This window comes from Podarcis filfolensis, assembly GCF_964270895.1.
Source record: "Podarcis filfolensis genome assembly, chromosome: 2".
In the NCBI taxonomy this organism is placed as follows: Eukaryota; Metazoa; Chordata; class Lepidosauria; order Squamata; family Lacertidae; genus Podarcis; species Podarcis filfolensis.
In genome coordinates, this window is record NC_139605.1 from 49,780,222 (window position 1) to 49,795,565 (window position 15,344).

The 15,344-nt window shown below is 40.9% G+C and overlaps 1 protein-coding gene across 3 annotated transcripts in view; it reads right to left on the minus strand.

Annotated features, from left to right (window-relative positions):
* STAB1 (stabilin 1) overlaps positions 1-15,344 on the minus strand; it is a 98,084-nt gene that overhangs the window by 27,016 nt on the left and 55,724 nt on the right. For all 3 annotated transcript variants that reach the window (XR_014545437.1, XM_083603187.1, XM_083603188.1), the window contains 13 exons: positions 14,860-14,991; positions 14,279-14,407; positions 12,289-12,345; positions 10,916-11,011; positions 9,721-9,916; positions 8,839-8,934; positions 7,869-7,914; positions 6,858-6,937; positions 3,904-4,029; positions 3,121-3,194; positions 2,177-2,251; positions 1,544-1,657; positions 444-491 (listed from right to left, as the gene is read on the minus strand). Coding sequence is in view for 2 of the 3 variants with exons in the window: in XM_083603187.1 (XP_083459313.1) it covers positions 444-491; positions 1,544-1,657; positions 2,177-2,251; positions 3,121-3,194; positions 3,904-4,029; positions 6,858-6,937; positions 7,869-7,914; positions 8,839-8,934; positions 9,721-9,916; positions 10,916-11,011; positions 12,289-12,345; positions 14,279-14,407; positions 14,860-14,991 (1,269 nt within the window). In the remaining variant the exon portion in view is untranslated. The remainder of the gene's footprint in view (positions 1-443; positions 492-1,543; positions 1,658-2,176; positions 2,252-3,120; positions 3,195-3,903; positions 4,030-6,857; positions 6,938-7,868; positions 7,915-8,838; positions 8,935-9,720; positions 9,917-10,915; positions 11,012-12,288; positions 12,346-14,278; positions 14,408-14,859; positions 14,992-15,344) is intronic.

Here is a 15,344-nt window from a genome sequence, read left to right on the forward strand (position 1 = left end):
AAGTCCACTCCTGAAGTGAAGGAGACTCCCTAGAATGGAGTAGGGTGGGAGTGAGAATTGGCAGAAATCTAAGGTAACTTCGAATAGCCCCCTGTATATGGATTGCTCTCCCCAGGGAGTCCTGCCCATCTGCAATCTTGTCATCCTTTTGGTGCCAGCAAACACATTTTGGTCTACCTGAGCATTTGGACGCCACCAATGGCATGTTATTACACTGATGAATCTGTTTTTAATCACATTTATGTCATTATGTGATTATGTTCATCATTATATTTTGTTAATTTTGGCTGTAAGTTGCTTTGAGACTTTTTTTTTTAGTGGGAAGCAATACACACACACACACACACACACTCTTAATAAACCTAAACCTGCATGAGTGGAAGTGACACAAGGGACTCTCTAAATTCAAGGCCAACTCTCTTTTAGAGGATGTTGATGCTTACTTTGAAATGATTAACGAATTTAGATGCAGCTTGTCTTGTGCTGAGCTCCTAAAAAAAATGAAAGAAATTAAAAACCATCTAATATTAATGACAAGGCTCTGCTTTTTTCATTTTTTTTAAAAAACAACCTTATCCTTCATATCCAAATGAAGAAAGAACATTTATACCCCACTTCACACAATAATGGGAGTACAATAATGAATAATGAAATGGGAATGGTTTGTGAAAATAATCCCATTATAAGACTTGTGACATACATTCTGGGCTTGAATTTTCCAGTTGCCTTGAATTGTTTGGCCAGAGAATTGATTAAGGAACCGGTCCCACTGACATCTGACAAGCAAAAATGAAATGCAGTGTCCTCTGCCTTCAGAGTGAACTTACTCTCAACTCCAAGTCCTCCAAAGGCTCTACTAGTCCAAAGAGGTATTTGCAAGACAATTCCATCCCTTTTGCAGAAGAGAAAAGCCTTTTGGGTATGTTATGTACTAAGCTTGGATCCTAGAAGTAAGTAGGATCCTAGAATGCAACAACTGATTGGCTTGCAGGAGAAGACCAATCAGGCTCCAGGAGGGAATCAGAATCAGCCAATCAGACGGGACACATTGTGTAAATAATGTATATAAAAGCCTGAGGTTTGGGGGACAATTAAATCACTGTTTTATAAGCTGCAATAAAGAGCATTAAATCACTACAGGACTCCGAGTTTCAGGGTAGTATTTCTAATGGTAGCATTTGAACAATTCTAGGTAATATCTGTATTTTAACTGCAAGCCCCTCAACCAGCAATCTTTTTATTCACTTTCTTTTAAATTAATCCCCAACTAATCTATGGCCAGAACTGTTACTGTACTGCTATATTTAATTTACGGGACCTTTTGTAAATTTCTCACCTCCTCTGAAATATCCGCTTGGCATTTTAAAAAAATCTTAGTTTGCTTCTTCTTCAGAAAGAGGAGTGATGGTGTAAGGAACAGTTCTGTATACAGCCTGATGTCAATAATATATTATTGCTGGTATAATGCTGCCCGGTGGGAACTTAAGAGTAGGTTGAGATAAAAGAAATCGTGGCAGCCCCTTTCCAACAGAATGTCTTGTACCTGCCACACAGTGCCTGTGCATATAAATCCATCGCCGGTACCAGATAAACAAATGCAGATTCGATCCCCACTTGTAGAGAGACAGAGAGCATGTGGACTGCAGCCTCCATTATCCTGGGAAGAAAAGTTGAAACATATTAGTCAGTAAGAAAGCTGAAATACTGCCTACTTGGAAATGCGTAAAACACACAGTGCTTGGAACTCACATAACTTCTTCTTTTTTAAAATGTTTTTATTAAGCAATTTCAACATAACAAATTGTCAAACCAGATAATCACAGACATAATTCCCCCCTTTCCTCCCTCCCTTCCCCCCTAGGACTTCCCTCAGCTCCTCTCTCTGATTTCTCTGCACATACTATTTTCTGCATGTTATAAAACTCACATAACTTCTTGAACAAACCTCTATAATCAAGGTGGCATCTAGATTTTTAATGCTTCTTATCTGAATGGACCATTTTATGCCAAATTACACACTACACAGCATATTCACGATTGGTTTCCCCAAACACACCCTTTTTTTTTTAACATTTCAAGATTCTACCCATAATTTGTCTGATAATGGACGGTAAGGAGATCAATGTAAATCATTTGTTAATCTTTTGACGAGAGAATCAGATGAGTGCCAACAAACCTCCTTGCAAGGATTAGTGCGCTCACACTTGTTAACACCATCGCCAGTGAACCCAGGAAGACAGTTACAGGCAACCTATGTAAAATAAAACAAAAGCAACAATGTATAGTCAACATTATATAATTCGGACCTACAAACAAAACTGCAGACAACAGTAGCAATAGATTGATTTTCTACAATGAAAATTAAAATCACAGGAGCTTCCTCAGTCTAGAAACCTGCAGCTGTCTTTATCATCTTATTTCTGCTGTTGTGTGTAAGCATGCAACAAATCACTTCTACCTGAGCAATGGAACTTCTTCTCTGTCTTCTCCTTCTATGTGCTCCCTGTATCTGCTCTGGGCTTCTCCCCCAAACCCTGCTAATTATAGGGGGGCTGGAGGATAAAAAGGGGGAAGTCCCATTGCACAAGTGGAAAGTGTTCCCTACGCACCATGACCTTGCAGGATTCAAATGATGGTCTAACAGAGGAGAGCATAACAGAAAGAGAGAGTACATGCATAGCCACCAGAGTGTGCCACTGTGTTTTCCCAGTGAGAAACAGTGCAATCAGCTGCAAGAATTTTAAATAGTCTTCTGAGCTAGTGAGACCCAATCCCTTACGGTCACCAAACTCAGCAGCTGGAGATGCATTGCAGCGCATTAGCACTGTTCCCTCATTGTGATGAGATTTCAGTCTTAGATAATATAGATATGTGCTCATGGAGTGACTTGTGCAATGGAGCTCCCACAAAATCTGCTCCAGAAGGTGGGTTTTGTGGAACCCTCAGGGTAGATCTGGGAGGGGGTCATGGGGAGGAGAAATCTGTTGCATGCGTGGATGTTGCTACACAAGCTCAATGATTTCATTGGATACTACCCTTAGGGTGGTACTCTCCCCCCCCCCCCAGGGAGAAATGTACTGTTAGAGAGCCCCAAAAATAAAGAGAAAAGGAGTTGCTTACGAGGCCTGGTCCTGTTTTAACACACTCAGCAAACTGGTGACACCCTCCGTTCTTGTCTAAGCATAGATCAATTTCTGTATGTAGGAGAGATGTAGGAGAAAGGATTGTATGCACCAAAATTTTGCTTCCACTGTAAAACTGCACCTGCCTAACAAAAGAAGTTCCTAGCATGCTAGGAGGCATGAACAGAGCTGTTATATATAAAGCTGTCTGCCAAGAGGAGAAGTGAGCAAGAGTGAACCAGTAGAAAAAAAGGTTACATTTTTGGTCTTAAGGACAACATTCTTGACCCACTCACTCTCAACCCCCAAATAAAGCCCTTTCCATGCTAAAAATTAAACACAGTTCTGTGGAGGAAAGACAGAACCCCATAGGAAAGACCACGGCCACAGCATGTCTTGGGCAAAAATTGGGATTTGTTCAAACTGCAAGTCCTATTGTCCTAGTAGCAGGTAGATGAGCACAGTTCCCATTTCCAAACAACTACAACTTTATTACTCTGCCTAGGCACGGAACAGTAGGATATCTGCTGTAGAGAAGGGGTGGTTGAACCATGCATGAGATAATTAAGGCGGTGTGAGACGCCAGGTCTGCAAGGGAGACAGGGTGACTGTAAGTTCTCAAACTCATTTTAATGATACCATAAATATTTACTTGAGCTTTAAATGTCACCAGTATGCTCACTCATGCATCTACATATATACTGGCCTTTGCAGTTAGCATCTATTTTCAAAAGTAGAATTGCTCAGCAGTTCATGCGCTTCAAGCAGCATGGGTGCTCACCCCGGCACAGAGTCCCATCTCCAGCATAGCCTTCTTTACAAGAGCAAGTTCTTTGACCAGGCCCAACTTTTGTACAGCTGGCATGTGGGGAGCAGCCGCCATTGCCCACCGCACAGGGATCAATTTCTGTGTTACAAAAGAAAAGAAATTAGGAACAGGGTTGTCCTTTCTCTCGCTTCCCTCTGCAGCCTCCTGAAAACCTGCAAGGGTGACCCTTGTGATCAGTATGGAATATATTGGGGGGGGGGAGGTCAGATGGGGAGGGGAGTTAACAGAAATTTCCCCCTTATGTGAACAGATGATCAAGGCGGGATTGCAAGTCTGTTTTGCTCATGCTTCTTAACCAAATTGCCGAGGGAACATCAGAATCACTCAGAGAGGTGTACTATTTGCGTGGTCAGGCACATCGAGCCTGCTGCCTCCCCCCACAGACAGATTCATTGTGCCAGTGTTCTTGGATCGAAGCAGGCCACAACTTTATTGATTACAGATGTATGCAATTTGCCTCAGGCATCGGGTGATTTCTCACTCAGTCAGCCCACCTGCTGACTGCTTCCCAAAGGGTTGAATCTGAGAAAGGACTGCCCTGTGACTTACAGCAAATAGAATTGCTGCCTTGGGGAGTGCTATGGTCCTTAGCCCCATCTGGGCTTATGGACAAAGCACTACCCCAGGATCCCTTTAACGGAGTACCCCAATTCCGGCTCCGGCCGCAGTTAAGACATTGGGGATCATTTATAGAGTTTAACTGCAGGGGATGTAAGGCTTTGCCTCCTCCTTCAAAGAAGGGAGAACATGCCTGCTTCTTTTCTGCTTCTCTGATTTTGTGGCAGGTCCACTGTGTTCACTGTGTTCACTCACACACACACACACACACACACACACACACAACCCAGCCAGTCAGGGACGAAATAACTATCAGGATACAGGCACAGGTGATAACAAGCCACAACTGGCTTGCTGAGGTAAGTGGGGTTGGGATGGCATGGGGTCAAGATCCATTATTTCACAAGACTGCCAGTCTGAAGCCCAATACACCATCCAGGCACAGGGAACACTTTGGGACTTGACCAGCATGTAAGAACCTAGTGTGCTGCATGCCATGGAGCTGGAATCTTGCTGGTAACATGAGGTGAGTGGGGCCAGAGCCAGTCTGCTCTAAACTGAGGCTATAAAATAGATATCATCATGGTTTCATCTGGTTCTGGCTACGTGGTTTGATTAATATGACCAATAAAGATTGTTCAATTGCATTGCCAATTTTGATTAAATCACTATATATGTGTGGGGGGGGGGGGTCGGCTGATGCTTAACAAAATTCTTGTTGAGGTAAAATGCAGGATTCATAGCCTGCATCTGATCAGTTTCTGGCTGATTGCTTTGGAATACCTGTCTTGTAAGAAGTTCCGTGTTAATCCATAAAAATAAGGATGCTTGATTAAATGAAAGTGGTTTTGTTCCTGATTGCAGATTTCAAAATGATTACTGTAGAGATTACTGTAGAGGAGCTATTTAAGCTGTTATACACCAAGGTGGCATAATAATTTGATTAGCCTGGTACTAAGCACTTGAAGTGCTAGCTGTTTTCATAATTGTGGCAGAATGGGGGACAAAGCAGGGAGGGGTTAGGAGAGCAAAGCTATTTTGCTGTAGCTTTACTTTTAATTTTTGTACTTTAGTTCTTATAGATTTGCCTTATCCTCTGCAATAACTTGAACATTTCTGTTTCTAGTTAAATTGCAACCAAATGCACCTAAATGAAGAGTCAATATTAAATGATCGGCCAAAAAGTATCTTAAAGGGCCATAGGAAATGACCCTTTGAAAACCTGTCGCATAGGATTCTCAAGAAACAGAAAGCAGAATCACAGAGATGGAGGAAATCTCAAAGGTCATGTACTCCAATGCAGTCAATTGCCCCTCAACTGATGGCCATCCAGCCTCTGCTTAAAAACCTCTGATGGTGGTGCATACACCAGCTTCTGCAGCAGTCCTTTCCATTGTCAGACAACTTCTACCATAGGAATGACTGGTTTAAACCCTTTTTCTTTTAATGTGGGCACTCCAGAGGAATAAAAACAGACCTGCCCCATTATCTATGTGACAGCATTTCAAGTATTTGAAGATGGCTACTCCCTAAAGAAGCCATAAAGAAGGCTGATCACTGAAGAATTGATGCTTTTGAATTATGGTGCTGGAGGAGACTCTTGAGAGTCCCATGGACTGTAAGAAGATCAAACCTATCCAGTCTCAAGGAAATCAGCCCTGAGTGCTCACTAGAAGGACAGATCCTGAAGCTGAGGCTCCAATACTTTGGCTACCTCATGAGAAGAGAAGACTCCCTGGAAAAGACCCTGATGTTGGGAAAGATGGAGGGCACAAGGAAAAGGGGATGACAGAGGGCGAGATGGTTGGATAGCGTTCTCAAAGCTACCAGCATGAGTTTGACCAAACTGCGGGAGGCAGTGGAAGACAGGAGTGCCTGGCGTGCTCTGGTCCATGGGGTCACGAAGAGTCGGACATGACTAAATGACTAAACAACAACAACAACAACACTCCATCGCAACTCACTCATATTTTTTTCCAGGCAAAACACACCCAACTCATTCAACTTTTCCTTACAGGACTTTGTATGCAGGCTTCTCACCAACTTTGCCACCCTCTTCTGGACACATTCCACTTTGTCAATACCCTTCTGAAGCTGCAGTTCACAGAGCTGGACATCAATGGTCAGAAAAGGTCATATGTTCTCTTTTACCCACAGAATTTTCATTTTTGAAAAGGTTGGGGCTGGCTCATATATGCATGTTCATCACTTGCTAAATGAAAGCTATTGTTTAAATCAAATATCCACATTCTGTTGCTTACTCAGTTCATTATCCAGACTTTTCTGTGCAGGATGGGTTATGATTTTACCATGTATGCAACATGATTGCAGTCATTTGCCAGAAGTACCTGTGCAAGAGGTTCCGTTCCCATTGTATCCAGCAGAACACAAGCAAGTGGGTTGGGAAGTGGTAGAGTCATTGACACAACTGAAATGGAAGAAGGGAAGCACTGAGAAGGTATGTATGTACCCAAATTCACCAACATGTTCAAGGATGCTATTCTGTGGTCATGACCAGTCTAAAACTCCAGCATTATTGGATCTCTATAAACAGATAAACCGGTTGATCCTTGTTTCCTTTGCCCAAGTAAATGCAATTAACTATGAGAGTGACATTACATCATGCAGGGTTGAAAGAAGCTCAAGCAATGCATTTTTGCTTTTCCTTGTGCAAAATAAAGTTTTGCATCTCAGTGACATGTGCATCACAGGATCCCAGTTGATCATAAGTGAAAGCCACTGCCAAAAGGCTATTGCTGACAAAAGATTTAGGTAATTATCAAAATTACTTCTCCTTGATAGGTACATCTTTAGCTCTGCAGCTGTTGATAATACCCATTACAAAGCAACAGAATGGGTAAATGCCTTACCTATTCACACTTCATTTTCAGAAAAGGAATATGCATTTTGAATTTGCATTTTAAATTAAACAATATATTGTTTAAATTAAACAATATATTGTTTAAATTAAACAATATATTGATGAGCAGAAGCCATCCTTTTATAATCTTTGCTTATGAAGGTCTTTCTCTCATGCACAAACTGCGCAGGGTGACATTAAAGGATGGAGCAATTGAAAATGCAAAATGTTGAATTAAAATATCAGCTTCCATTATTATTAATAATAATTATATTCATTAGTCACTTTAAAAAAATGAACTCACAGTGACTTATAAACATTGAAAGCAGATATAAAGAGAAAAAACAACAACCTAAAATACAATAATATGCATAAAAGAGCAAATCCAGCTCAACCCCATCCCACTACGAAAGTCCTGTCATGGTTCCATATTTCAAATACTCATTTGATACATGCATAGCATCACATGTTTTAAACTGTGCCCTCCAATTGTACTCACTTTGCATGTTCATCACAAGTGCCATTACAGAAATCCTTTTTAACTTCTGAGAGAGAGAGAAAAAAAGTCTTTACAACATTATTCCTGCATTGCAGGTAGATGACTCTTGGGACCCCTTACACTCTACAATTCTATGATTCTATGACTCATCATGTAATTGAGATCTGTCTAAGAACAATGACAGCAGGACCTTGAACCAGATCAGTCTTTGCAGCGATACTTTTTATGTTGTGATCTCAAGTCAGCAGCTTCTCTGTACTGCATCAGAAGCTGCTTCTGCAATGTGACTATTTGGGTGACAGAAGAAGCAGAGTTGCTACTATGGAAACAAAGTTAAAAAGCCTTACTGCACACACACACACACACACACACACACACACACGGCTGCCTGCACACAGATATTAATAATGGCCTCACTAAATCAGAGTTCTGACTTTTCCCCAAATCCTCCTGTGGTAGAATGCTGAGATACAAGCAGATCCCATTGCAGGGGTAAAAGAAAAGGAAAATAATCGAAGTTATCACAGCAGTAATACCAAGGTTCCTGTTAGGTCTAAACTGGGCTATCCCAAATCTTGGACAATCCATAGTTTTGGGGACCCAAGATTAATTATTGACCCGAGAAGAAGTGCTTGACTGTGTTTCAACAACTGTGCAGCATTCATATTTGATGCTCCAGCAAATACTTAATTTATGTATTGTATCCATGTTCGGCACCCGTGGCACTTTTAAGTTTATCCTGTTTATTAAGTTTATCCCCCAGAGTATCTCTATTTGTGCATAATCCTATGACTGTCTATCATTCCATTTCTATCACTGCCAGTACGACATTAATTATTGCTGTTACTCATCCTTACATAACTGCTTTTTCTTAAATCGGTCTCACTTTTAAGAGTTCGTTTTTTAATTCACTGAGTTCAGCAACATCATGACTGCATATCCACAAAGACAGTTGCTTTCATTCACTTACCTATGTCACAGCTAACCCCTTTAAAGCCTGCCGCACAGGTGCAGCTTCCATCCCCCAGCAGTCCATCGTTGCATATCCCATGTGCGCAGTTGCATTCTGAGGATAAATATTAAGCTTCTATCAAGGATACATACAGAAGCCCACATTAAGGCATGCTGAGTTTCCACAAATTCATAATCAGCTGTATGTGACTGTAGCATTTTAAAATAAATGATGAATCATTATGAAATATGAGTACAAAGCAAGTTATATGGAATATAAATACAAATCCTTCATATACAATCTATCTTTTAAAAATACACAAAGTATATACATTATCAAATGGTTGATTATGAAGTTGTAAAACTGAGCGTGTATTAAAGTTCAACACCAATTTTTTTTATGCCAATAGCCAATCAAGGGACTCCAGCCCACAGCAAATTTGGGATTCTGCTGTCTACAATCTATTGATCTTACTAATTCATCTATTAATCTTACTTTTATTTTTAAATAATTGTATTAATTAGCAAAACTTTTTCATCTACTCCCTCGATTTTATTATTTTTGCATTTCCCCTGCACTTTGCTATGATTCACTTTGAAGATCATTGGTTGAGGTTTTTTAATATACACACATGGAAAAGTTCTAACACCACAATTTTAGTAGCAAAGGTTTAATCTTTTGATATACCCACTGGATGCTCTCTCAGACAATAGACAAAAGTTAAATGGGACCGCACCTATGAATTTGTTATAGCTAATGACCGCATTGGACCCTAGGAACCAAATGTGGAACAAAACATATGAGTAATTCACAAGGAGTATGTCGAATAACGTTGTAAAATAATATTCCCTCCCTGTCAATATCACAGAAGTTCTGCACATCACTCTAGCCATGAATCACCTGATTTACAGTTGGCTCCATATCTTCCTGGCTGACACATTTCACAGGCAGTTCCATGGTAACCTTCATGGCATTGGCACTCGCCATTGCCATCAATGCCATCTTGGCACACTCCGTTTCCAGAACACCAACGGTCTGGTTTTCCCGGGCACATCTCACACATATGGCCATAGTAACCTGAACAGCAGACAGAGACCTCAGGGAAAAAAACAAAAAACAGTCAGACACATTATACTGGATGAAATGTGAAACATCATGTAGTCTAAATACTATTTTTAAAACTGCTTTTCGGTTGTTAGTTGTTGTTATATTTATTTAGTGCTTGAGATGGTGCCATAATAGCATTACTCCGTGGTCATCAAGCAAGGCTTTGCTAGTGCTGCCTCTTGCTCCCGACGTCCACACCACGTTAATTCCAAACAGGAACCTGGCTGAAGGATTGATCCCAGCCAATCATACTATTAATTTATGTGTGAACTGTGTAACTTTAAAAAAATATTGTTTTATTGTATACTGATGTTTTAAATTCTTATACATTGCTTTTAAAATTTTCTAAATACCGTAATAATGTGACTAATAAATTCTTGTAAATACAATACGCCGCTTAACATTTCTTAAGTGGTGCTGACATTGTGACATGTTTTTATGTAGATAAGAGGATGGAGTTTGTGTTCAGCATGGACAGCAGCATTACAGTCATATCATGGGACAGAGACCTCCCCTTCAAATATTTTGGATGGTATTGGGGGTTGACAGGTCAGGAAATAAAAATTTGATGCTTATAGAGAAATTAGTCAGCTGGGGATCTGTGGGGAGGGTGCTATAGAACCCAAGGCCAGCTTGTGGGCTTTCCCAAGGCATATGATCAACTAGTAAAAGAACAGAATTCTGCGCTAGATGAGCTCTGACATCCTTCTGGGCAACACAACTTTCTGAGTGATGGCACAAAGGTCTCTGAAGCATCTTTCCATTTTATGATGGAAGTGGTGTTATTTCATCCAAGGGCTCTAAATCATCATTAGCCAACTGCATGCATTGAATGGGAAGTAGATCTATAGAAGCTGGCTTTCGCAGCTCTCATGCAAACACTTTTGTGCCAGCCATAATGAAATGAGTATGAATTCCATGTGTGGGGCAGGAATAAGCAATTCTCTATGTGGTCATCATGCATTTGTATACAGTAAAGCTTGCTTACTAAGGAAACTTTGATGCAGGTGAAATGACAGCCAACTGATCTGCGGCCTTGAGACCTTAATACACAGTGAGGAAAACTCCCATTCGCTGGTGGTCCCTGTCAATTATAAAAAAGTCATTACCAATCACATCATAAACAGATATTTATTCCAAGCAGACAACACTCAGCTTTAACCAGCAAATGTATTTAACTCTCATTCAGCTGCCTCAGTATAAAAGTATTATTAGCCAAAGGGCTTTGCTCATGCAGAGAATCAAGGGTTAAGTTCATGTAAAAAGCTTAGAGCAGGGGTTGGCAAGGTTTACCTCGCCTGGGCTGGTTCACTCCAGCAGAGATGTCTCTGTGGGCTGGATCGTGCGCGTGCTCGTGATTTCCAACATCTGCGTCTGCGCAGACGCGATTTCCAGTGCCACAGAAGCGAGTCCCCGCATCGTGCTGCGCCGGTTTGGTGCAGTGCGTGGGGACTCGCTGAGCGGGCGGCTCAGTTCGGGGGCGGCACATGGGCCGGTTAAATGACCCCCGCGGGCTGCTTTGGCCCATGGGCCTTAGGTTGCCGACCCCTGGCTTAGAGAAATCCGTTAGGGAGATGACTGGTGCCCAATTCAAATACTGGGGGTAAGGAGGAGGGATTATTTTGACACTTAAGGCATTTTAAAAAGACAAAAACAAATTCTGGATGAACAAAGCAACTTGTTCCAATTCTCTCTCTCTGTGTGTGTGTGTGTGCGCGTGCGCGCGTGTATCCAACTTAGTGCTAGTCAGAGTACATCCATTAAAATTAATGGGCCAAGTTAGTCATATTCATTTCAATGGGCCTACTCTGAGTAAGACTTAGTTGGATACAACCCTATCAACGAAGGTTAGGTGAAAAATGCTGCAAATAGGAACTGGGAGAATTTCAATTCAGTTTGCATTTAAAAACAAACCTTTCAAACTTGAACTTTCTGAAACAATTCAAGAACTGCCACACAGCTATCCTTCATAGCTGACACGCAAAGTTTGTCACACAGTTCTCCAACCAACTAATGTTTACAAAACTACACATATCAGGGAATGTGTGTATAAAACAGGTAGATTTATGAAAGCAGTATACAAAAATACACTGTATAAAGTGAAACTGCTTGCAAAAATGAATATAAAAATATGCGTATTGGGAGAAATTTGCAGTAAATTGTTGAATAATTTTCACAAGGATTGTTTTACAAAAAATTGCTACAGAAATGTGGAGAAATGAATTTACGTTTGGCTAAATTAGAAACTGAGAGGACTGATACTAACATATCTTTCCATCCCTAGCAGCAGGGTAAAGGAGTAAGTAAGAAAATACATAAATTCTGTGAGGAAAAATATTCAAAATAAAAATCACAACTTACAGCAAGCACTGATCCGTTTGGGCACCTGATTTTTTTGTCACACTTCGCACATCTTGTCTAGGGTACAGAGGATTTTTTTTAAAAAAGGAGAGAAGTCAGTTTCATGTTCACAGCACGTTAACAATTATCAGTCTCAGCTATAGGGATGCAGAGCATACAAGGTAGAAAATGAAGTACACAGTCAATTAACTGCCATTTTCCAAAAGCTAAGATGGTAGAGTATGTTCTTAATGGCTTTGCTGAAATTTTAAAAAATTACATGAAGCCCCATTATTCCTCCTAATATCCAGTGTTGTGGTCACAGGACTCTTCCATTGTGAAATGTCAATCCCTTCAAATGGCAACTTTTTGTGTGACTTTCTAATTTGTTTTAACAACCTATGGATCCCTAGACTATGAGACCTTTGGTAACTGAAATCTAACTCTTCAATTTATATTATAACTACATGATTCTCTGGAACCTAACCCATAGACTTTTGGCAATGTGGCAAAACAATACCTCAGTAAATAAAAGCAATGGTTTTGGCACTCTTGGGTCTGCTCATTGAGCAGCAATGCCAAGAAGTAACACCTCATTTCATGAAGATCATTGACCAGCAGCCATCAGATATTTAGTCCCCAGACATTAGGGCCTGTGTTTTTGCTGTTCTCCTTTTATATGAATTCATATGGCAGAAAGAATTGGCTTTAGACAGATATACCCTCATTCATTCATTCATTGATTTCCTTTGGCAAATAAAGTTGCTTCTCAGTGTGGGTTCCTGCAGCTCAAGACCAGGCAAAGCAATGTAGCAGCATGCGTTTAAGATTCTTGGGGAAGGGACTTTGCGGTTAGTGGTGTCCCCCCATCTCAAATGGGTTAGAAGGTCAAATACCTCCTCAGATCCACAATTGGAGGCAGTGTACTTCGACAACCTGCTCCAACTGAATTCAGTCCCACCAGCACTTCAGTGCACCATGCTGCACTTTACTCTCTTCGATATTTGACACGCAACTTCTAATTTAAAGGTAACAGGAAGTGAGCTATAGGGCCACTGGCCTCTGGTCCCAGTCCACTAAGCAGTGATTTTATGGAAAGTGAAAGGGGCACTATGGACCATACAGGAGATGCAGAGCATGTCTGATAATGTCCATGGGCTCTTTTGAGTGTCTTGTGGCAACAAGAGTCTTTTTTTAAATGGTGAGCACTTCCAGGGACTGCAAACATTGCTCATCAGTACAGAAAGCTGAGAGCACCAACCGAAAGGAATGTGAGCCACTCAGTAAATAGATGTCCAATAAGAGGTGTCAGAAGAGAATTTGTGTCTCCTGACGTAAAAAGCTTGATGCTGGTGCTTATGTAAAATATTGTCAGGCAATAATTATTACAAGTGAAGAAGTGGATACAGCTGGGGATTTAGAGGCTGAAATGTTTCTGAATACCAGCTGCTAGAAACCACAGGAGGAGAGAGTGCTCTTGTGCTCAGGTCCTGCTTATTGGTTTCCCAGAGGCATTTGGTTGGCCACTGTGAGACCCGTATGCGAGACTAGGTGGGCCATTGGACCAGCCCAGCAGACTGTTCTTATAGGTATAAAACTAAATCAATCATTTTAGCCTTGTCACCAGTATCAAATTTAGCTTTCCATAAACATGCTAAACACAAGGAGTGACTTTTGGCATATGCACGGTTGCATGGCTATGAGAATTCCCTGGAGGATACCTTATCTGGCAAGCATTAAACACGTTCAGTCTTGAAAGGTGCAATATATCAGAGCTCAAAAGGAACAGCCGATTCTCAGTAAAAGAGGATGGCCTGCACAGGCAGTGCGCAGCTGTGCAGCAAATGCCCACCCCGCTCCCAGAGCCCCAAGTGAGCAGATATTCTCAATGAATGACCCAAACCAATTGGCAAAGAAACCTATCATGCCCAATTCATTAGTTCTGCAGTAACCATCACCAAACATGTAAATTTAGTACAAAACAAGAAATTACAGGTCTCTAACACTTTACCTTTTGCACTGTTGTGCTGTTGATACTACAACGGTTCTTTTGAACTTGCAGAACTTCAGAAACCCCAATCAACATCCCATTTGTTGTTTCAACAAACTGGCCATTCAGGAGGACTTTGTTTACATATGCCTGCAATAAGAAAGGATGGCAAGTAATGAAATCCAGGTATGCTCCAGAAAAGCACAATGGCTCCAATATTAATTTCTAGGAGAGCATAGAATGAATAGTTTATCATGTTGTCCTGCCAGCATTATTAAGCTTTAGAAGAAAAAATCATTCCAGAGGCAAAAGTACAATTCAGTAGCCCATGTGATCTCACTGCAGGTACACAGCTAACAAAGCAGTCAATCAGCTGCACTGATGAGCAGAGACCAATGTATTAATCACTGGTCTGCAATTCTTTCACAAAGGTCACTGAGAAAACTTTAGCAGGTAAACTGTGCTGCTTGTGACCAAGTGGTTTTATGGATGCAGCCACAGTCTACGAGCAACCCCATCATTTGAAACATGTGACTGAATTAGTGGCTTCCTATAAAACCATACATTGTAGAATGGAAGCATAATTCACCTCTCATTCTCACCTGAGTAGTGTTTTTGTAAAACATCAGCCAGTATGAGAATCCTAGCATTGATGTTTTGTGAACTCCCCTTTTCAGGTCGGTGGCCAACAGTTTAACTCCAAGAACAACATGGTATTGTACAGTGTCCATGTCCTAGAAACCAAGGTGTACAGGAAACAAAATATTTGGTCACTTTAAATAAATGAACAAAAGCAGCGAGATAACAGCTGGAGATAGGTAAACATAAGAAGCACATGCCATTGTGGTAATCAGTGATTCTGTTAGATAACCAGGCCTGTAGCTAGTAATGAATCTTTCACTGTTACTTTGCTCCATCAAATATTTTACCTGGGCACCTTTATTACCATTATTTAATTAAAATGTTAAAGTAGAGGAATCTACATTCCTCAGCTGAGTCACCCTCTTCACAACCTGAGAAGTAAGTAGCTATTATTCTTATTGCATAGGTTGTAGAACACTGGCAGAAACACAGCCCTTTGCCAAAT